The 23,058-nt window shown below is 40.3% G+C and overlaps 1 protein-coding gene across 1 annotated transcript; it reads right to left on the reverse strand.

Moving 5' to 3' along the window:
- Nucleotides 1-3,334: 3,334 nt before the first annotated feature.
- Bcdin3d (BCDIN3 domain containing RNA methyltransferase) lies at nt 3,335-8,009 on the reverse strand. Its single transcript, XM_047548386.1, has 2 exons — nt 7,741-8,009; nt 3,335-4,497 (listed from the first exon to the last, which is right to left on the reverse strand). The coding sequence occupies exons 1-2, from the start codon at nt 7,975-7,977 to the stop codon at nt 3,928-3,930; spliced, it is 807 nt and encodes a 268-aa protein (XP_047404342.1). The 5' UTR covers nt 7,978-8,009; the 3' UTR covers nt 3,335-3,927.
- Nucleotides 8,010-23,058: the final 15,049 nt, after the last annotated feature.

The raw sequence follows: 23,058 nt of genomic DNA on the forward strand, positions 1-23,058 counted from the left end.
TTCTCAGTTAACCAAGTAGACACAGCCTCTGTATATCCATTTAGTCACTGGGGCTATTTGCCATCATCAAGTTGTTTGGGACAGGTGCTACTTGGCTTTGTAAGCCAGTCTCATTTTAGTTGGAGCCCCTGTGTTACTTTTACTGCTACAATAGATCATCACAAACTTAGTGGTTTAAAACAACAAATTTAGTCTTATAGTCCTGCAGGCCAAAAATCTAAAATCAAAAGTTTTTGCATTCCTTTTGGAGGCTCCAGGGAAGAATTTCTTTGCCTTGTCTATCTTCCGAACGCTGCCTGCATTTTTTGGTTTGTAGGCAGGCCTTCCTCTTATTACTCCAATCTCGTTTCTGTCATTACATCTTCTACTGTGGTCTCATCACATCTGCAAAGTCCCTTTTGCTATCTCAGTTAGCATTCGTAGTTGTTTGTTGTTTTTTGTTTGTCGTTGTTGGTACTGGGAATCAAAACCAGGGGTGCTTTACCACTGAGCTATATCCCCAGTCCTTTTTATTTTTTATTTTGAGACAGGGTCTTGTTAAGTTGCTGAGGCCTGGTACTTAAATCTTCCTATATCAGCCTCCTTAGTCACTGGGACTACACTGAACCCAGCCTGGATACTATTTATAGTTTCCAGGAAATGGTATGTGGACATCTTAGGGGTCTATTTATTATTTTGCTTACCTCTGCCCCATAAAAATTTCTTTGCACCACCTTGGTGAAGGGTGATAGGAGAGAGCACCTTGCAGGATCAAAAGGTTTATAGGTGTTCCTAAATTAAGATCTATAGAGAATGGGTAAACTCACCCCTGTAACCACTGTGATCACTGAGATCATTAAAAACTGGTCTTGGGCTGGGGTTGTGGTTCAGTGGTACAGCACTTGCCTAGCATGTGTGAGGCACTGGGTTCGATCTCCAGCACCACATAAAAAAACTAAATAAACAAAATAAAGGTATTAAAAAAAAAAACAAAACTGGTCTTATTTCCGTTAACTCCATATCCCTCCCTCCCAATACAGCTTCATCTGAATGCTCTGTATTAGTGTTAGGTGTGGTGATGCACGCCTGTAATCCTAGGGACACAGGAGGCTGAGGCAGGATGATCCCAAGTTCAAGGCCAGCTTCAGCAATTTAGGCCCTAAGCAACTTAGCAAGACCCTGTCTCAAAATAAAATATTAAAAAAAAAAAAAAAAAAAAGAAAAGCTGGGGATGTGACTCAGTGGTTAAGTGCCCTTGGGTTCAATCCCCAGCACCCCCCCCCCAAAAAAAAAGAGGAGGAAAGAAAGAAAAAAAGAAGCTCTACAGTGCTGAAGCTGAACTTATTACTACATTCTGAAAAAGTAATTAGACATAGTAAGATGCAAGTTTTCTATGATTTTTTTCCTCATAAACCTTTGGTCTACCAGGTATAATTGTAGTCTGCACCATGCTTGGAGTGTCATCAGAAGGTAATAGCACCATATTTTTTTGCTTAACACTATACTCTGCAAAATACTTTCACATTGTTTAGCTCACTTAGGCACAGGAAAAGGAAGGTTTTGTTGTTGCTGTTTTGGTACCAGGGATTGAACCCAGGTGTGCCTACCCACTGACCCTGAGACCTTCTTTATATTTGATTTTGAGACAGGGTCTCACCAAGTTGCTGAGCTGGCCTTGAACCCGTGATCCTTCTGCCTCAGCCTCCCAAGCTGCTGGATTACTGGCATGCCTCACTGCAATGGACTGTATTATTTCAGTTGTACAGATGAGTAAACCATGATTGCAAAGCAGGGAATGGAATGGAAGTTAGGTGACTTAACATAGAAACCTCTGGTAGGCATCAGCCACATGGATGGAATGAGTGAAATTTACATGTTATTGGTAGAATTGGCTGGATTTCCCAGCTACCTCCCAGGCTGAGGTAGGAGGATTGAAAATTTGAGGCCAGCCTCAGCCAGCCCTATCTCAAAATAAAAAATAAATGTGGATGTAGTTCAGTAGTAGAATGCCTCAGTTTCAATCATCAATACCAAACCAACCAAACAAACAAAAACCCAAACAAAAAAGAATTGGCTGGACTTCATGATTATTTCAGCATGGCAAAGAGTCAACTGAGGTTTCTGATTTGAGCAATCAGTGGATGCCACAAATTGTGACAGGATTAGATTTGGAAAGAAGGTATTGAGTTTGCTTTTGTGATATGTTGAATTTAAGATGCCTTAAGAATTTATTTAATGGGATCGATTATAAAACAGGAAAAATATTAATCTGAAACTGTGGGGTAGGACTAACCAGTATATTCAGGGACCATTAACATATAGGTAGGTGTTAAAAGCATGGGAAAAGAAATCACCCAAGGAAAAATATGTCAAAGGCTGAATGGAATCCTAAAGAACCCTAAGCATTCTAAGTGTTGTCTACTGCTTGCATCAGAATCATCTGAGAGGGCTGGGTTGTAGCTCAGTGGCAGAGCACTTGCCTAGCATGTGTTGAAGCACTGGGTTTGATCCTCAGCACCACATAAAAATAAACAGAATTTAAAAAAAAAAGAAAAAAAGAATTACCTGAGGAACCTGTTAAAAACAGAATTCTTCAGGGTTCAGCAACACACACCTGTAATCTTAGTGACTCAGGAGGCTAGGCAGGATGATTGTAAGTTTGAGGCCAGCCTCAGCAACTTAAAGAGACCTGGTCTCAAAATAAAAAAAGAGCTGGAAATTTGGCTCAGTTGTAGAGCTTCCCAAGTTCAATCTCTAGTACCCAAAATAGCAAAACAAAAAACAAAAACAACTAGAATCCACACTATGAACATGGTGAATGCCACATTAATTATACACTTAAAAATGGTCAGCATGGTAAATTTTGTTATAGTTTACCACCATAAAAGAATACAAGAAGATAGAATAGATTTCTAAGTCTTAAATCCAGACCTGAACCACTACCTCTGGGTTCATAATTAAACCTTTTAAACATCTTTAAATACTAATTAATAGATCTTTCCTAGTATCTGTAATTGCTATGCCAAGCCTGAGCATATTAGAGACTTGACCTGCCACAAAAAGATACTTTCCCTACTAACCACTTCTTTTGGTCAGGCCAGTGGCTCTTCATTACAGATTGCATTGTGAGTTTTGCCCAAAGGCAGGTCTAATTAGTCCAGAAAAACACCTGAAGAAATCAGATCAGATTTAAGGAGCCCAGGGAACTGATATCTTCTAAGGCTACATCTGGTCTAATTTTTTTTTTTTTTTTTTTTGTACCTGGGATTGAACAGGAATGCTTTATTAGAGACATTCCCAATCCTTTTTCTTTTTTTCTTTTTTTTTTGTGGTGCTGGGGATTGAACCCAGGGCCTTGTGCTTGCAAGGCAAGCACTCTACCAACTGAGCTATATCCCCAGACCCCTTTTTATTTTTTTGAGACAGGTTCTCGCTAACTTGCTGAGGCTGGCCTTGAACTTGGAACCCTCCTGTCTGTCTCTGGAGTCATTGAGATTACATGCTTGTGCCAGCAATCATGATTGGCTTAGCCTGGTCTAATTTTTAATGACCTTTAAGGGTTAGGGATGTATATCAGTGCTACAGCATTTGTCTACCATGCACAGGCCCTGGGTTTAATCACCGGTACCACAAACAGAAACCTAGGAATAGTCTGTTCCACGTCCTACTACTAAGGATCATACTCTGTCCAGATACCCTTGCTCACTGATCTATGGATTCATTCTCTTCAGGGATTGTCCCAAATAATGGGGAACAGACATTGTTTCTTTCAGTTGCATGCCTTGGACATTTTGCCAAAATCTTCTGCTAGGTTTTGAGGCTGTCTCACTGTTCCAGGGCAGTGAACAGAATACTCAGTTTAAAATCTCTTCAGTATCTCTTTCTGCCTTTCCATTTTACTGCCTCCAGAATCTTAATCTGTTCCTTTCTTTCTCTTCTATCAGTGACTCAGGGATCAGATGCCCTGAAGAGTAGAAGGCTTCGGTCCCAAGTGGTGTTGCCAAAGCAGCATACTAATTCCATGCCATGGTCCTGGGTCAAGATCTGCACAATCTGATTTGCCATATCACCTCGGATGGCAAGGGAATGGAAGTGATCAAAGTCATGGAGTCCCAGCTTTCGGAGACGCCTTGCAGCTGCTCGGTAACACTTCCAGGGCTGTGGTTCCACGAGGAGGTAGCGGCAGAGGGAGGAAAGATGGGCGAGGAACTCCCACAGACCATGGTCCCCATGGTTCAGATGAATCCACATGGTTATTGACATGCAGAAGCCAATGTCAAAAATTGAACGTCCAAATTGACTCAAGAAAGAGCTCAAGAGAACCTTCCGGGTCCTTTGATTCATGAAGTCCAGGGTGATAAAAGTCAAGGCATCGGGAAAAGGACATTCTTTTTTGGCTCGCTCCACCAGGACTGGATCTATGTCACAGCATAGGAGACGGAGTTCTCCGGAGGCATCTGAGCAGTTCTCCCCATCATGTGAGGAAAGGAAGTGTTTGTATAGAGCCACACTCAGATCCTAGAGGAATCCAAAAGAGCTTTGTCATTGCAGTTTTCAACAGTGAATGTAAGAGAAAGCTCACTCTCATCCTCTGAGACTGCCATACTTACCTCTGGTTTTATAGGATGTGAGGCTCCTAAATCATAACCTACAGAGGTTGTAGTTTTTCTTGAGCAGACTCTCAGCGCCCTCCAGGGGTCATAGACTGTAATGCATCATCCCTGTATTTTTCTGATACTGCTGGTTGGGTTGTATGCTTCAAAGTGATAGCCTAATCATGCTGCAAGGGAGCCTAGAACAATATTTTCTGGCTTAAGTAATATGCTGGTAAATTCATTATCTTTTTCTGGGTATCTCAGACCCAAGGGAAAAGGAAAGGGTTCCAGAAGCATAACCAGTGTCCCTTACCAGGAAGGTGAGGAATAGAGCAAGCACTATATTACAAAAACCTGTTTCTCAGACCTGTGGTTGGGAAAGGTATGGATTCCAAAAATCCTCCTTTAGCCTTCATTCTACACCTTTTAGTTTACATACTGTTTTATACTTCATCAACTCCTTCTGAGACTTATTCTGCTTCTGCAGCCATCATTCCCAAGTCACTACTGATTTCCTTCTAGCTAAATCCAATGATTTATGATTTATGATTTTCACCATTTTAGCAACTTTTTGACTCTTAAGTCACTCTGTCCTTTTGCTAACTTTGATTTCTATTACCATTATAGTTAACTCTAATTTGTGTTTTTCTATATAGTTTTTTACATTAGGTTTCTTCCTCTGTATCAGGATTCTTAAGCTTATCCCCCCACCCCCCACCCAGTACTAGGAATTGAACACAAGGCCACCAAGATAAATACCCTGTCCTTTTTATTTTTCATTTTGAGACAGAGTCTCACTAAGTTGTCCAGGCTGGCCTCCAACTTGCTATTATCCTGCCTTAGCCTCCTGAATAGCTGGGTTTACAGGTGTGTGCTACCATGCCTGGCTCAGTTGCTCGAACTTTAATGGACACCTAAATCACCTATAGGTTATTCTAAAATATACATGCTGATTTAGTAGTTCTGGGGTGAGGGCTGAGATTTGTATGTATGAGTGTATTTTTTGTGGTGCTGGGAATCAAACCCATGGCTCACACATGCCAGACAAGTGCTGTACCACTGAGCCAAATTCCCAGCCCTGAGATACTGTATTTCTAATAAGCTGTCAAATCATGGCACTGTTAAAAAATTAGTATCAAGGTCCCAATCCAGTGCTTATTTTCTTCCCATTCTCTGTTCACTTCTTCCCTGTCTTCCTCTCCTTATCTGATCTCGAGTGTGGCCCCATTTAACTAGTCACTTCATCACATCAGTGCCGGGCTGGATCCCCAGCACTATGCAAAAAAAAAAAAAAAAAGACATGGATATTTCCCAAGTAATTAAATGAAAAGCAAGGTACAAAATAGTGTGCTTCTATTAGTAAAATTACAATATGAGGGAGGGGCTGGGGTTGTGGCTAATTGGTAGAGCACTTGACTAGCACGTGTGAGGCACTGGGTTTGATTCTCTGCACCACATATAAATAAATAAATGAATAAAATAAAGGTCTATCAACATCTAAAAAACTTTTTAAAAAAAGATAGAGGATATTTAAACATGTGTAAATGCTGGGGTGCATAGGATGAATACCCAAGCAATTACGTACATCTGTGCCATTGTGTACGGGGAAAAGGAGGATGTAGTAGAGACTTTCTTTTTACTATAAAGTCATCTCTTGTTATCCATGGGGAAAGAACTGGTTTGAGGATCCCAGAGGTACTGAAATCCAAGGATGCTGAAGTCCTTATATAAAATGGTATAGTACAACCTACATATATCTAATATGCTTTGAATTCTCTCTAGAATTACTTATATACCCTGCTATAAAATAAAAGCTATGTAAATAGTTGTTTACTAAACTGTGTGGTTTAGGGAATAATGATAAAAAAGTCTGTTTGTGTTCAGTACACTTTTTAAAAAAATATAATTTCAATCCATAGTTGGTTGAATCTACAGGTGCAGAACCCATAGAAAAGCCAACTGTAGCCTTTGTATTTTGATTTTTTAAAAATGTTGATAGACCTTTATTTTATTCATTTATTTATATGTGGGGCTGAGATTTGAACCCAGTGCCTCACACATGCTAGGCAAGCACTCTACCACTGAGCCATGACCCCAGCCCCTGTATTTTCATTTTTTTCAAATCAAATATAAACATTTTTTAAAAAGTGCAAAATAGAAAGCTCTTTAAAATGCATGGTCACATTTGGGACCACTTCTTTAGTTAATTCCAACTATGTCCTTGCTTCTAATATGTATAAGATATACTATTCAACTTTAAAATCTCTGGTGTTTTCTTAATTCCTTTTATGAAATTCCAAGCCATAAGCCCAATGTCTCTTTTCCATTGCTTTACCCCTCTGATTTCCTGTATCATAATGGTGGAGAAATGTGTGCAGGGGACACCTGACACCCACACATCTGCTCATTCCAGTCTTTGGACTGTATCCAGATGTTCTCCTGTGTCCCTCACGGTCTTCCATCCTGCACTAAAGTCTTTTGCCAAAGGCCATTGACAGTAAAATTCTCTGCACCTCTTCCAGCCCCTACTCTGCTGTGATGAAGATGTGGAGTAGGGGAACCAACTTTTGAAGCATTTGCCATCATGGAGTGAGATTGCTTGCTCCTCTAGGATATCCCACTGGCTACAAATAGGCGAGAGGCATTTCCATATTTTGCATGTAGTTTAACTACAATTATTTTATGTCTAAGAACACTCAATAGTAAGAAGAGTAGCAAGGCCTCCATCTGGCTCCAGGGCCCATCCTGCACTGTACAGCATGGCACATATGAGTATTAGTTTCAGGCATATTTCTATCGCTACAGGCTCATCTCTCCCAGTTGACCAATCCCAATTGCACACTCCCAAACATAGATCCCCGGAAGCCGCCTCTCCCTAGTCAAGCTGAGAGGCAAGCGCCGGAAGTTCAGGTACCGTAGCCCTCCCCGGGTCTGGGCGAGAGAGCGGGAACTTGGAATGTGGTTGAGGATTCCTCAAGATTCGTAAGAGATGGTAGTGGCACCTTTGCTAGCAGGATGAACCGCAGGGGGTCGGTCAATGTTACGTCTTAAGCCTATTTTAGGCGAGTTTTGGTGGTGTCATGCCACGCCCTAGCCAGACCCACACAGGACGTGGAGACAGCCAACCACTCATTCCCGCTACTCGGATCCCTAGCCCGTCACTCACCCCGGAGTTACACCCCACGTCGAGCCCCAGGATCGGCCTTGCCTCGGAACGCTCGAGAGGGAAGAGCCTTCGAAGCAGCTCCGGGGGCAGGAGGCGAAGCCTTTGCTCTGGAGGGTGGAAGCGGGAATAATGAGGGAAATTTCCGAACGGAGCGGCCCCGGGTTCCAGAACCCGTGGTTCCTCTTCTGCCGCGTTCTCCTCAACGCCCCCTCCCGCCAATTTGGCAGACGCCGCCATTAGCCTCAGCCCCGCCTCCGGCCTAGGGAACCGGAAGCTGGCATCCTGCGGCCAGAGGGCGATTGCGGCACCCGCGCGTGCGCAGAGTGGTGAGGGAGGGCGGGCTGCAGTGCTGCGGGAGGTGAGAAGGTTCGTTTTCCGAGCAGTCTTTGTGTGCCTGGTTCTGTGTTGAGGCCCTGGTTTAGCTTTATCTTATAACGCTGGCCACAGTCCTAGGAGGGGTTTAGCAATGTCATCCACTGTTTACAGGGAGGGTACAACGCAGAAATCCCACAAGCCCAAGCCCACAGTTTGAAATGGGCCGCTTGACCAGAACCAAGGACATTGTTGGCATCTTGGAAATCAGTCTTGGTCTAACTTTCTTTCTTTACAAATGCATAGAGTAAGACCATGAGAAAAGAAACTATTTGGATTTACACAGTTAAATTGTGACCCAAACATGGTTTGAGGAAAGAGTAGCCAGGAGCTACAGGTTACTGATGCCAGAAGTCTCAGATGACCCTGCCTGCCAGGAGGGACAGGGTGGACAAGGCAACTTTAGACAGTTGCACTCATTCAGAGGCAAGGACCATGCTCTAAGATTCCGAATTTACCTTCTAAGCCCTTTACATATATTAATCCTCACAGAAACCTGGTAAGGAAAGGACCATAATTACGATTCTTTTTACATAATGCACAGTGAGTAGTGTTCTAAGTACCAGTGCGCAAGAAATCAAAAACGTGCTCAGAAGTGGGTCTGTTGCCAAAAGCTCAGTCCTTGTTCCTGATGCCAATCCAATAAAAGGACAAGTTTTGAGAAAAAGGAAAAAGGTTTATTGCTTTGCTAGCAAAGGATAAACACAGGGGACTCCTGTCCCAAAGGCTGTGTTTTCTCCCCATCAGCAGGACTGGCTTTTAAAGAGGTGACTTAAAGGCTACATTCCACATGTTCTCTGTTGGGAGTTGTAATTCACTTATTGATTTGGGAGATTCTCATTTCTGGGATTTTCTGGTATCATCCCCAAAGTCTGGATTACTTCCTTCCTGTAGTGGGTGTGTACTCAAGGACAGATAAAAATGCCCAGGATGGGGAAGAAAGGTAATCTTGTTTTCCCTAAGCTTAGGGAGGAGGAGAGGTTGAGAAGTAGCAGGGAGAGAGAAAGAAAAAAAATGTCGATTTAAAAAATAAATTGCAGTTGGTAGAGCAGCAAGGGCTATATTCAAAGCATAAAGTGAACCACTGTTTATTAGATATGGAAAATGAAAAATCCTCCCCTAAAGCGACATTAATCTCCTTCAGAGTAAGTCTCCAGATGCACACAGACCCCTGATCCAAAAGTTCAAATTCCTGAGTGCTTGAACTGACACATTCATTTGCCAATAAAACAGACCCCATAATCTTGAGTGCCCAAGAAAACTGATATGCTCACTAGACCACCTCTCAGAATAACCTATATAAGCCCAGTACCTTTCTTTGTTCAGTGGCTCATTTTTCTACCAGGAAAGTGGGTTCACCGGCATCACCCTGTTCCTGCATAAAACTTCATTTCTGGATAAACAACTGAGATGATTTGTGAGGTTTGCTTCCTGGCCTGGTCTTTTTGTGCTAACACTGTGTAAGGAATCCCACGAAAACCACACCGGACACGGGAAATCACATAAGGGAGTTTATTAAGCAAACAGAGTGTCTCCCTGCAGGGTGAGAGAGAAAATGAGAGGACAAGAAAGGAAAAGAGAAAGGGCACGCACTAGAGAGAGAGTGGAAAAGTGAGGAGGAGAAAGCAAGCAAGTGTGTAGGAGAGAAAAGCAAGAGAAAAGGTGGCAGGGTAGCGACTGTGAAGCAGTTGAATTCTGCCGGGCTAACGGGACCAATAACAGAGAAGGATACTTGCAAGCTGACTGATGAACCAATAGCTAGCTAGGATGTTCACAGACTCACAGTAGTTGGGAGGCGGGGAAATGGCTGCAACGGAAAGGGCGGGGAGAGCAGCTTTGTACATTATTCACTGTTACATATCAGCAAGTCAAAGTTGCACTTGTGCAGGAGGGTGTTCCCCCAAAGGGAATCCAGGGAGCAAGCATGCCTGGGCAAGCAGTCTGTCATTTTTTGTTTTGTTTTGTTTTGTTTGGTGGGGTACCAGAGATTGAACTCAGGGGCACTTAACCACTAAGCCACATCCCCAGCCCTATTTTGTATTTTATTCAGAGACAGGGTCTCACTGAGTTGCTTTGCACCTTGTGGTTGCTGAGACTGGCTTTGAACTAGTGACCTCCTATTTTAGCTTCCTGAGCCTCTGAGATCCCAGGCATGCACCACTGTGCCCTGCCTGTTTCAAGAAGCTGGAATCACCTTGCTCTGTGTGTGTGTGTTTTGCTGGGGATTTACCCCAGGGCTTTGATCATGTTAGGGCAAGTGCTTTACCACTGAGCTATCCATCCCTAACCCCAATCACCTTGCTTTCCTAAACATGTTTTTCTGTGTTTAAGTCCCTCCTCCTTTAAGCCATCCTATTCTACTTTTTCCCTTCCTTCCTCCCTTCCTCTTTTTCTTTCTTTCACCAGTAAAGAATTAACTTTTACTAAGGTCATAGGCATGTTTTGAGTTCTCAAAACACTGTTTACCAGAAGAAAAATAGGCAATAGACATAGATGGAGAATAGCTGGTTTCCCCTGAGCGGCAATTCGTGCTGAAGCAAAGATAGATGTAGGCTTCGTAATGTTACTGGTGACCTAAAATGCCTCACAGGTGACCCTATAAAGAGATCTTTTAGTTTGAGTCACTCTGATGACCTTTCTAACCTGTGCTCATTTTGTAGAGTCTGATCAACCCCAGGTGACCTGACAGTATGCAGCTTCTGGGCCAGGGGGTTTAAGTAACGACTCTCAGCACCTCAGGCAGCTGTAGTAGCCCCTAAGAGCTTGTTCTGTACTTTGGTCAGCCAGGTTTTGTGGAGTTTGATACTTAAGACATTTCCCAGGTATGTATGATGACAGAGTGGGGGTATCCTCTGCAAAAGAAAAAAACCTCACCAAATTACAAATATAAAAACATATGAAAGAGAATATTTAGTTCAAGCACAGTGGCACACACCTGTAATCTCAATGACTCAGGAGACGGAGGCAGGAGGATTACAAGTTCAAGGCCAATCTTGGCAATTTAGCAAGACCCTGTCTTGGAATATAAAAGGAATATAGCTTGGTGGTAGCATGTCCCTGAGTTCAATCCCCAGTACTGCAAAAAACAAAATAAAGATAATATTTATAACAAGTAACAACAAATTATAAATATTAAAATTATAAATATTAAAAACTGTATTTCAATCATCATAAAAAATTCCCATAATAGTTTGATTAATTAGATACTAGTCACACTCAAATATTATCTTTTCTTCTTACATTTTTTTTGACTGCATACTACTTGATTACTTCTTTGCTTGATTACACCATTTTAGAGAGTGACTAGAAAGAATTCAGTCTTCTTAGCATGGTGGATCAAATTTGTCTCAATATTTGTGTAAGAACCCAGAAACCACTCTGGATGTGGAAACTCACGCAAGAGAGTTTATTAGGCAAACAGGCAGAGTGTCTCCCTGCAGGGTGAGAGAGAGAAAATGAGAGGAAGAGAGAGAGAGAGAGAGAGAGAGAGAGAGAGAGAGAGAGAGCGAGAGCGCGCAAGAGAGAGTGAAAGCCAGGAGAGAGCATGAAAGCGAGGAGGAGAGAGAGAGAGAGAAAATGGCGGGGGAGCCATTCTTAAGCAGTGGAATTTTGCGGGCTAATAACAACAGACCAATGGTTGGCGAGGAGGTTCGCAGGCTAACAGTGTGGACCAATTACTGGCTAGGAAGTTTGCGGCCTAAGATCTGGGTTGTAAGGTGGTGTCGGGGAGCAGAATAAAGGCAGTGGCAAAATAGCAAATTTGATGCCAACAATTTGATAGTTTATAAGAGTTTCTTTTAGGTTTACAAGTTGTTACTGGCAATGTCAGTTCAATTTTTAGATTCGTTATCCAACTGGGGAAAAAAGCTTAATCATATTTCTTTCATTGGGACTTGGGGTGCATTGCTTAGTAGTAGAATGCTTGCCTAGCACATTCTTGGCCCTGGTTTTGATCCTTAGCATAACACCCCCACGCACACCAAAAAAAATTTTTTTTCTTTCATTTCTGAGTTGTAAAAATTTTAGGGCATTTAAAATTTTTTGTGCGGGAAATAATCTTACACACACTCTTCAAGTTAACTATATTCATTAGCCAATTTATTTGAAAATCTCATTATGCAATTATACATGGAATAAGTTTTCTTTTTCTTTTTCTTTTTTTTTCTTGGTACTGGGGAATGAACCCTGGGTTGCTTAACCACTGAGCCATATCCCAATCCCCTTTTTATATTTTATTCTGAAACAGGGTGTCCCTGAGTTCTTAGGGCCTCACTAAGTTGCTGAGGCTGACTTTGAACTCTCAATCCTGCTGCTTCAGCCTCCAGAGCTGCTGACATTACCGTGCCTGGCCATGGTATAAGCTTTTTTTACTACCTGCATTGATATCAGTAATTTGTGCCAAGTCATCATCAAATTTAAACAGGAGCCTGGTGTAGTGGCACAGCCCTGTACTTCCAGCAAATGGGAGGCTGAGGCAGGATTGAAGTTTGAGACCAGCCTGTCTTAAAATAAAAAATTAAAAGGGGATGTAGCTTAGTGGTAGAATGCACCTGGGTTGAATCCCCAGTATTGAAAAAAAAGTTTTTAAACATAGGAATTCTGATAAATTATATTTTGTACAATTCTCATCAAAAAAGAAAAAAATACAGTGTATTTATAATTATATATGCTGTGTTGTTGAGTATATTGCCTGAAGGTCAAACTTGTTTTGACTGGTGTCCATATGGGATGGAATCCTCTGCTTATTTTTTTGCATGGATGATGTTTGGAACAGTTTTCTTCAGACCAACTTTGCTTCATGTATTTTTCAAACCCTGATTCTTTACTCCCACATACTTCTGGTGCCAGGTGCTGTAGGATATGTTTATATCCTGATTTCACCTCTGGCTGTAGACCTACAAGTCACAACACGTGGTGAGTCATATGGTGGGTAGATAAGAGTACTTCTGGAAGGTAGTCTTGCATCTGGGCAGTGGGTAATACAGTCACATGGAGGTGACTGTAAACCATATGAATAGATCTAAAATGAGTCTGTTCTCCCCTAAAGTTCCCATTAGGTGGATCCCCAAAATGCCTGTGGCCACTCCTCTACCATCCAACACAAACTGGAGGGGAAGTCAAACTGGAAGTAGATGGCAACCTTAACCAACTCCAATAAAACATCTTTTTCAAATTTTACAGAAAAAAAGTGACCTCATGTACACATTGCTAGGGTCTTGGAAGGTCCTGCATGGGAGTGAAGACCCTGAATCTTGAGCTTCATTAGATCCATGGGAAACCCATCTCTGCCCTGCACAGGACATGTACTAAAGCACAGCTGAAATGAATAGGTATCTCTTATATGCTGTTAGTGGGAATGTCAGTTAGTACAGCCATTATGGAAAAATTAAAAATAGAACTACCATGTGATCCAGCAATCCAACTATTGGAATATAAACACAAACAAAAGGAAATCAGTATGTTAAAGAGACATCTGCACTCCCATGTTTATTGTAGCACTATTCATAGTAGTCACACTATGCAATCAATCTAGGTGTCCATCAACAAATGAAAGGATAAGGGAAATATGGTTTATATTCACAGTGAAATATTATTTAGCTATAAAAATAATAAAATCCTGTAATTTGCTATAACATCTGTGGAACTGGAGAACATTGCATTAAATAATATAAGCCTGACATAGAAAGACAAATATCACATGTTCTCATGTACCTGAGGAAGCTAAAAAAATTGATCTCAGAAGTTGAGAATAGAATGGTTACAGAGGCTGGGAAGGGTGGTGGGAAGGAAGGAATGGAGAGGATGGTCAATGGGTACAGGGCCCATTGGATAGAAGAAATATTTTCTTTTCTTTTTTAAAAAAAACTATTTTTTATTTTAGTTATACATGACAGTGGAATGTATTTTGGCAGAATATACATACATAGAGTATAACTTATTCTATTTAGGTTCCTACTCTTGTGGTTGTACATGATGTGGAGTTACTCTGATCTTGTATACAAATACAAGGCTAGGAAAGTTATGACCAATAATTCTACTGTTTTTCCTATTCCCCTTCCTGTCCCTTCTGTTCATTCCCCTTTGTCTAATCCAGTGGACTTCTATTCTTCCCCTTCCCACCCTCCCTTATTGTGGATTAGCATCCACAACTCAGAGAGAACATTTGACCTTTGGTTTTTTGTGATTGACTTATTTCACCTAGCATGATATTCTCTAGTTCCCCATTTACTGGCAAATGCCATAATTTCATTCTTCTTTTTTTTTTTGACTGAGTAATATTCCATTGTGTATATATACCATATTTTCTTTATCCATTCATTCATTGAAGGACACCTCAGACACCTCGGTTGTTTCCATAACTTGGCTATTGTGAGTTAAGCTGCTGTAAACATGGATGTGGCTGCATCACTGTAGTATGCTATTTTTAAATCCTTTGGGTATAGATCAAGGAGTGGGATAAGTAGGTAAAATGGTGGTTCCATTCCAAGTTTTTTAAGGAATATTCATCATAGTGCTTTCCATAGTGGTTGTACCAATTTGCAGCCCCACCAACAATGTATGGGAGTACATTTCTCCCCACATCTCACCAATATTTATTTATTCATTTATTTATATGTGGCCATTATTATTATTGTCCTCCTTTACAGATGAGGAACATAAGGACCCCAAGAGGCTGAGTCACTGGCCACATTTAGCTAAAAGTGGCAGTGCCAGTATTCAAACGTAGGTGATGTGGCCCTGGAATCTGGGCTCTGAGTCATTTCACATGTGGCCCCTCTGAGGGGATAAGTATCACTGAATACTTACTATTTTTTTTATTAAAATTTAAAAAATTTTTACAGACTGCATTTTGATTCATTGTACACAAATGGGGTCAACTTTTCTTTTCTATGGTTGTACACAATGTAGATTCACACCATTCATGCAATCATTCATATACATAGGGTAATACGTAGGATCTGTTTCATTCTACTATCTTTCCTTCCCCTACCCCCTCCCACCCTATTTTCCTCTACACCATCCAAAGTTCCTTGATTCTTCTCTTCCCCCCATCACCCTCCCTTGTTATATATCATCATCCACTTATCAGAGAAAACATTTCGCCTTTGGTTTTTAGGGCTTGGCCTATTTCACTTAGCATGATATTTTCCAACTTCATTCATTTACCAGCAAATGCCATTATTTTATTCTTCTTTATGGCTGAGTATTATTCCATTGTGTATATATACCACAGTTTCTTTATTCTTCAACTGAAGGGCATCTCACTTGGTTCCACAATCTAGCTATTGTGAATTGAGCTGCTATGAACATTGATGTGGCCCCATCACTGTAGTATGCTGATTTTAAGTCCTTTGGGTACAAACTCAGGAGTGGGATAGCTGGGTCAAGTGGTGGTTCCATTCCAAGTTTTTTGAGGAATCTTCATACTGCTTTCCAGAGTGAGTGCACCAGTTTACAACTCCACCAGCAATGTACAAATGTGCCTTTTTCCCCACATCCATGCCAGCACTTATTATTGCTTGTGTTCTGGATAATGGCCATTCTAATTGGAGTTAGATGAAATCTTAGGGTGGTTTTGATTTGCATTTCTCTAATTACTAGGGATGATGAGCACTTTTTCATATATTTGTTGGTCACCTGTATATCTTCTTCTGTGAAGTGTCTGCCCCGTTCCTTAGCCCATTTATTGATTTGGTCCTTTGTATTTTTGATGTAAAGCTTTTTAAGTTCTTCATAAACTTTGGAGATTAGTGCTATGTCTGAAATGTGTGTGGAAAGATTTTCTCCCACTCTGTAGGCTCTCTTTTCACATAATTGATTGTTTCCTTTACTGAGAAAAAGCTTTTTAGTTTGAATCTATCCCATTTATTGCTTCTTGCTTTTATTTCTTGCACTATAGGGGTCTTGTTAAGGAAGTCTGATCCTAAGCCAACTTGATGGAGGTTCAGGCCTGCTTTTTCTTCTATTTGGTGAAGGGTCTCAGGTCTAATTCCTAGATCCTTGATCCATTTTGAGTTGAGTTTTGTACAGGGTGAGAGACAGGGGTTTAATTTCATTTTACTGCATTTGGATTTCCAGTTTTGCCAGCATCATTTGTTGAAGAGATTATCTTTTCTCCATTGTAAGTTTTTGGCACCTTTGTCTAGTATGAGATAACTGTACTTATGTGGGTATGTCTCCGTGTCTTCTATCCTGTACTATTGGTCTACCTGTCTATTTTGGTGCCAGTACCATGCCGTTTTTGTTACTATTGCTCTATGGTAGAGCTTAAGGTCTGTTATTGTGATACCTCCTGCATCACTCTTCCTATCCACGATTGCTTTGGATATTCTGGGTCTTTTTGTTCTTCCAGATGAATTTCATGATTGCTTTCTCTATTTCTGTGAGAGATGTCATTGGGATTTTAATTGGGATTGCATTAAATCTGTATAGCACCTTTGGAAGTATGGCCATTTTGATAATATTAATTCTGCCTTCCCAAGAACATGGGCGATCTCTCCATCTTCTAATGTCTTCTTCAATTTCTTTCTTTAATGTTCTGTAGTTTCCATTGTAGAGATCTTTCACCTCTTTGGTTAGATCGATTTCCAAGTATTTTATTTTTTTGAGGCTATTGTGAATGGAGTTGTTTTCCTCATTTCCTTTCCAGATGTTTCATTGCTTATAAATAAAAATGCTTAAGATTTATGTATTGATTTTATATCCTGCTATTTTGCTGAATTCATTTATGAGGTCTAGAAGTTTTCTTGTGGAATTTTTTGGATCCTCTAAATATAGAATCTTGTCATTAGCAAATAGTGACAGCTTGAAATCTTCTTTTCCTATTCATATCCCTTTAATTTCTTTGGTCTGTCTAATTGCTCTGGCTAGTATTTCAAGGATGATGTTAAATAGAAGTGGTGAAAGAGGGCATCCCTGTCTTGTTCCAGTTTTTAAAAGGAATGATTTCAGTTTTTCTTCATTAAGAATGATGTTGGCTGTGGGTTTAGCATAAATAACCTTTATAATGTTCAGGTATGTTCCTACTATCCCTATTTTTTGTAGTGTTTTGAGCATGAAGGGGTGTTGTATTTTGATGCTTTCTGTGCATCAATTGAAGTAATCATATGATTCTTAACCTTAAATCTATTGATGTGATGAATTACGTTTATTGATTTCTGGATGTTGAATCAACTTTGCATTCCCCGGATGAACCCCACTTGATTGTGGTGCACTGTCTTCTTAATATGTTTTTGTATGCGATTTGCCAGAATTTTGTTAAGGATCTTTGCATCTATATTCATCAGCAATATCAGTCTAAAATTTTCTTTCCTTGATGTGTCTTTGCCTGGTTTGGGTATGAGGGTGATACTAGCTTCATAGAATGAGTTTGAAAGGGTTCCTTCCTCTCCTATTTCCTGGAATACTTTAAGGAGTATTGGAATGAGTTCTTCTTTGAAGGTCTTATAGAACTCAGCTGAGAATCTGTCTGGTCCTGGACTTTTCTTGGTTGGTAGGTTTTTGATGGCTTCTTCTATTTCATTGCTTGATATTGATCTGTTTAAATTGTGTATGTCCTCCTGGTTCAGTTTGGGAGGATCATATGTCTCTAGAAATTTATCAGTGTCTTTGATATTTTCTATTTTGTTGGAGTATAGATTTTCAAAGTAGCTTCTCATTATGTTAGGTATTTCAGTGGTGTCTGTTGTGATATTTCCTTTATCATCACAAATTTTAGTAATTTGAATTTTCTCTCTCCTTCTCTTTGTTAGTGTGGTGAAGGGTTTATCTATTTTGTTTACTTTTTCAAAGAATCAACTTTTTGTTTTGTCAATTTTTTGAATTGTTTCTTTTGTTTCAATTTCATTGATTTCAGTTCTGATTTTAATTATTTCCTGTCTTCTACTACTTTTGGTGTTGTTCTGTTTTTCTTTTTCTAGGGTTTTGAGGTGTGATATTAGATCATTTAGTTGTTGATTCTTTATTCTTTTCTTGAATGCGCTCCATGAAATGAATTTTCCTCTTAGTACTGCTTCCATAGTGTCCCAGAGATTTTGATATGTTGTATTGTCATTCTCATTTAACTCTAAGAATTTTTTTATCTCCTCCCGGATGTTTTCTGTTACCCATGCTTCATTCAATAGCATATTATTTAGTCTCCAGGTGTTGGAGTAATTTCTGTTTTTTTATTTTGTCATTGATTTCTAATTTCATTCCATTATGATCTGATAGAACACAAGGCAGTATCTCTATTTTTTTGCCATTACTGAGGGCTGCTTTGTGGCATAACATATGCTCTATTTTAGAGAAGGATTCATGTGCTGCTGAGAAGAAAGTGTATTTGCTCATTGTGGATGGAATATTCTATATATGTCTGTTAAGTCTAAGTTATGGATAGTATTATTGAGTTCTATGGTTTCTTTGTTTAGTTTTTGTTTGGAAGATCTATCCAGTGGTGACAGCAGTGTGCTCAAGTCACCCAGAATTATTGTGTTGTGGTCTGTTTGATTCCTGGAATTGAGAGGGATTTGTTCAATGTACATGGATGCACTGTTGTTTGGGGCATAAATATTTATGACCATTATGTCTTCCTGATTTGTGGTTCCTTTAAGCAGTATGAAATGTCCTTCTTTATCTCTTCTGACTAACTTGGACTTGAAGTCCACTTTATCTGAAATAAGGATGGAAACTCCCGCTTTTTTACTGAGTCTGTGTGCATGGTAGGTTTTTTCCCATCCTTTCACCTCTAGTCTGTGGATGTCATTTTCTATGAGATGAGTCTCTTGAAGGCAGCATATTGTTGGGTCTTTCTTTTTAATCCAATCTGCCAGTCTATGTCTTTTGATTGATGAGTTTAGGCCATTAATATTCAGGATTATTATTGCAATATGATTTGTATTCCCAGTCATTTGGGCTTCTTTTTGATTTTTAACTTGACTTGTTTTCCCCTTTGATTAGTTTTTCCTTTAAGGTAGTTCCTCCCTTTGCTGACTTACATTGTTGTTTTTCATTTCCTCCTCATGGAATATTTTGCTGAGAATATTCTGTAGCATGGGTTTTCTATTTGTAAATTCTTTTAACTTTCGTTTATCATGGAAGGATTTTATTTCATCTTCAAATCTGAAGGTTAGTTTTGCTGGATATAGGATTCTTGGTTGGTGACCATATTCTTTCAGAACTTGAAATATGTTGTTCCAGGCCCTTCTAGCTTTCAGGGTCTGGGCTAAGAAATCTGCTGATATCTGTATGGCTTTCCCCCTGTATGTAATCTGATGCTTTTCTCTTGCAGCCTTCAAAATCCTATCTTTATTTTGTGCCTTGGTGTGGATCTGTTGTGATTTTGTGCATTTGGTGTTCTGTAAGCCTCTTATATTTGATTTTCCACTTCATTCTTCAAGGTTTGGGAAATTTTCTGATATTATTTCATTGAATAGGTTGTTCATTCCTTTGGTTTGTATCTCTGTGCCTTCCTCAATCCCAATAATTCTTAAATTTGGTCTTTTCATGATGTCCCATAGTTCTTGGAGGTTTTGTTCATAATATCTTACCATCCTCTCTGTTTGGTCAACTTTATTTTCAAGATTAAATATTTTGTCTTCATTATCTGAGGTTCCGTCTTCCAAGCGATCTAGTGTGTTTGTGATGCTTTCCATTGAGTTGTTTATTTGGTTTATTGTTTTCTTCATTTCAAGGATTTTTTTTTTTTTTTTGAGAATCTCTATCTCTTTGTTGAAATGATCTTTTGCTTCCTTCAGTTGCTCTTTCAACTGCTTATTGGAGTAATCATTCATTGCCTGCATTTGCTCTCTTATCCTTTGCTTCACAAATCATTTTAATTATGTATATTCTGAACTCCTTTTCTGACATTTCTTCTACCATGCTATCACTGGATTCTTTTAATATAGAAGCTAAGTTTGTTTTGATCATTTTCTTCCCTTGTTTTTTCATGTTGTTCACATATCTTTCCCTCTAGAAGAGCAGATCTGAAGTATTGCAGTTTCCCCCCATAGGCTTATAGTGACCTTATAGGTTTCCAAAACCTATAAGGAGGAGATCTTCTTTAAGGAGGAGATCAATATTAGCAGCATCCAGTAGACAATATGCAGCCCTAAACCAAATAGCCCCTATGAAGATGTTAACAGTATTATCATAATAAACAGAATGATTTCAATTATTATCTTCAGTATAACAAATAGATTTGCAATAAGGTCTGCATTTTCTAATGGAGGACAAAGAGGATGGGGAGGGGTGTAGAATGTAACTCTTAATGGGATAAGAAAAGAGTATATAGAAGTTCTAGATCATAGAAAGAATAAAAGTGCAATCAAAAGAAGTTGGTTATTAGCATGAGAAAGGGAGAAAGAGACTGAGGAAACAGGTAAACAAAAGGAAAATAGAGCAAGAAAAGTAAAGAAGTAAAAACTTAAAATTTTTCAAAGAGGAGAAAATAGAAAGAAAGAAAGAAAAAAATCTACACTTTAACAGTATTCAAACCTCCCAGTCTTCTATAGCCTGATGAATTAGAGGTACCTGACAATGAGCTTCCAGTCTCCAGCAGGCATCTCAGGATGGGATTTGCCCCACCTAAAGATGGGAGCTACCACTTCCAGGATAATCCAAGATAGCCACTCTGGTTTCCAAATGTGTTGGCAAATGGGGAGCCGCAGCTCTGGGTGTGGGCTTGGTCAGTCAGGGGTCCTGGAGGCAGGGTGCAGTTGGTCGGGCAGCGATCCTGGAGGTGGGGTGTAGTTGGTCTGATTGAGGGGTCCTGGAGGCAGGGCTTGGTCAGTCTGGCTGGGGTCCTACAGGTCCTGGCTATTGTCTCAAAATGGCAGCAGCCACTTGTAACCAAACCTGTAGGTACTGTGACAGTGGACTCCCAGGCAACAGCAGGCAACTGGTGATCCACTAGCAGTCTGCGATCAGTCTGCTGGCTACTGGTGGATGATCAGCAGGTGGACCGCAGGCAGTGGGCGATGGGTAGGTGAAAGGCAGGCAATGGGCAAGCAAGAGGCAGGCAAATGGTGGATGAGAGGTGCCAGTCAGTGAGCAATCTATACTCAAAAAGTAGTCGATATGCTGGCAGACTGCAGGTGATCGCAGTAGACAAATGGGGTAAACAGCAGAGGATTGATAAGCAGCAAAAACTGCCTCACCAAGAAACAGATATCCTCTGCTTGAAATCCGAGTTACGGAGTAACAAGGAATGCAGCCCCCCTCTAGTCTGCCATCTTGGATCCTCCAGATCAATATTTATTGTTACTTGTATTCTTTATAACTGCTATTTTGACTGGAATAAGATGGAACCTTGGTGTAGTTTTAATTTGCACTTCTCTAATTGCTAGAGATGTTGAACTTTTTAAATGTTTTTTGATTTTTCATATTTATTCTGTGAAGTGTTTGTTTGGTTCCTTTGCTAATTTATTGATTGGATTATTTATTTTTCTGGTGTTAAGTTTTGAATGAATATTTTCTAATGTTCTATAGCATAGTAGAATAACTGTGACTGGACAACATTTAATTGCATGTCTCTAAAAACCTAGTAGAGAGGATTTTGAATATTCCCAACACAAAAACATGATAAATGTTTGAGGTGATAGAAATACTAATTGCCCTGATCAGATCATTAAACATTATATACATGGATTGAAATAGCACACCGTACTCCATAAATATTTATAATTATTGTGTGTTATTATGGTCTGGATCTTAAATGTCCCCCCCCCCCCAAAAGTTCATGTGTTGAATACTAGGTCCCCAGCCAATGGTTCAGTTGGGAGGTAGTGGAACCTTAGGAGGTAGGGCCTACCAGAAGGCAATTAGGTTACTAGGGCATACCTGTCAATGTGATATGGGGTCCCCAGCTCCTTCCTCTGTCTTTGCTTCCCCGCCACCATGAGGTGAGCAAATCTTCTCTGCCCCACTCTCCACATGATGATGTTCTGCCTTGCTACAGTCTCAAGCAACTGTGTACTGAAACAGTGAGCCATGCATGCTAGGCAAGTACCATACCACTGAGCTACAGCCCCAGCCCAGTCCTCAAGAGTTTTAAACCACTCGGAAATAATAACCAAACAATTTATTTATTTATTTTGGGTCCCAGGGATTGCACTCAGGGGCACTCAACCACTGAACCACATCCCCAGCCCTATTTGTATTTTATTTAGAAACAGAGTCTCACTGAGTTGCTTAGTGCCTTGCTTTTGCTGAGGCTGGCTTTGAACTCATGATCCTCCTGCCTCAGCCTCCCCAGGCAGGCACGCTTGGACAAACAATTAATTAATGGAGTGTTATAGTTAAAAGCCAATGGGAGAACACCCATTCTAAGCCCCTTATTTTCAGATAAGAAAACAGACTTAAGGTAAAGGCAGTTTCTCCACAGCTAGGGCTCAATTAGGGTAGGCTAAGGGCTGTAAAAATGAGCCTACATCTCAGTGGCTTTGAATCATAAACTTATTTCTCCCCCATATCATAGGCCTTATGTGAGTCATGGCAGAGAGAGAGAGAGAAAGTGAGTGCTCCTTTTCAGAGATTCCATGAACCCATCTGGAAGTTCTACCTTTCCCTGGGAGTTCTTGGAGGCCTCCCATGAATGCTGTGTATCTGGCTGCAGATAAGGGAAAAGAGATCCTGGAGAATCTCAAGGGAAGATTTGGGGGCCAGAACCAGAAAGGTGTTCCTCACTCACATACACATTCCATTGACTGAACTCAGTTCCCACAGTCTGTTAGCAGGTAGTTTAGCAATGTGTCCAGGAAGGGGAAAAAAAAAAAAAAAAAAAAAAGGTTTAGGAGAAAATTAACAAGCCTCTGTCCAGGAAGGATGTGAGAGGAAGAGTGATATTTGTGGAATATTGACCAGAAGGTTGGCTCTGAGTTTTATACATTATTTAATTTAATCTGGTTTAGACATCAGGTTCTCCTATTCCCATGTTGGCATTTTTTTTCACTTTGGTCCCAAACAGAA

This window comes from Sciurus carolinensis, chromosome 4 (genome assembly GCF_902686445.1).
Source record: "Sciurus carolinensis chromosome 4, mSciCar1.2, whole genome shotgun sequence".
Classification (NCBI taxonomy): Eukaryota; Metazoa; Chordata; class Mammalia; order Rodentia; family Sciuridae; genus Sciurus; species Sciurus carolinensis.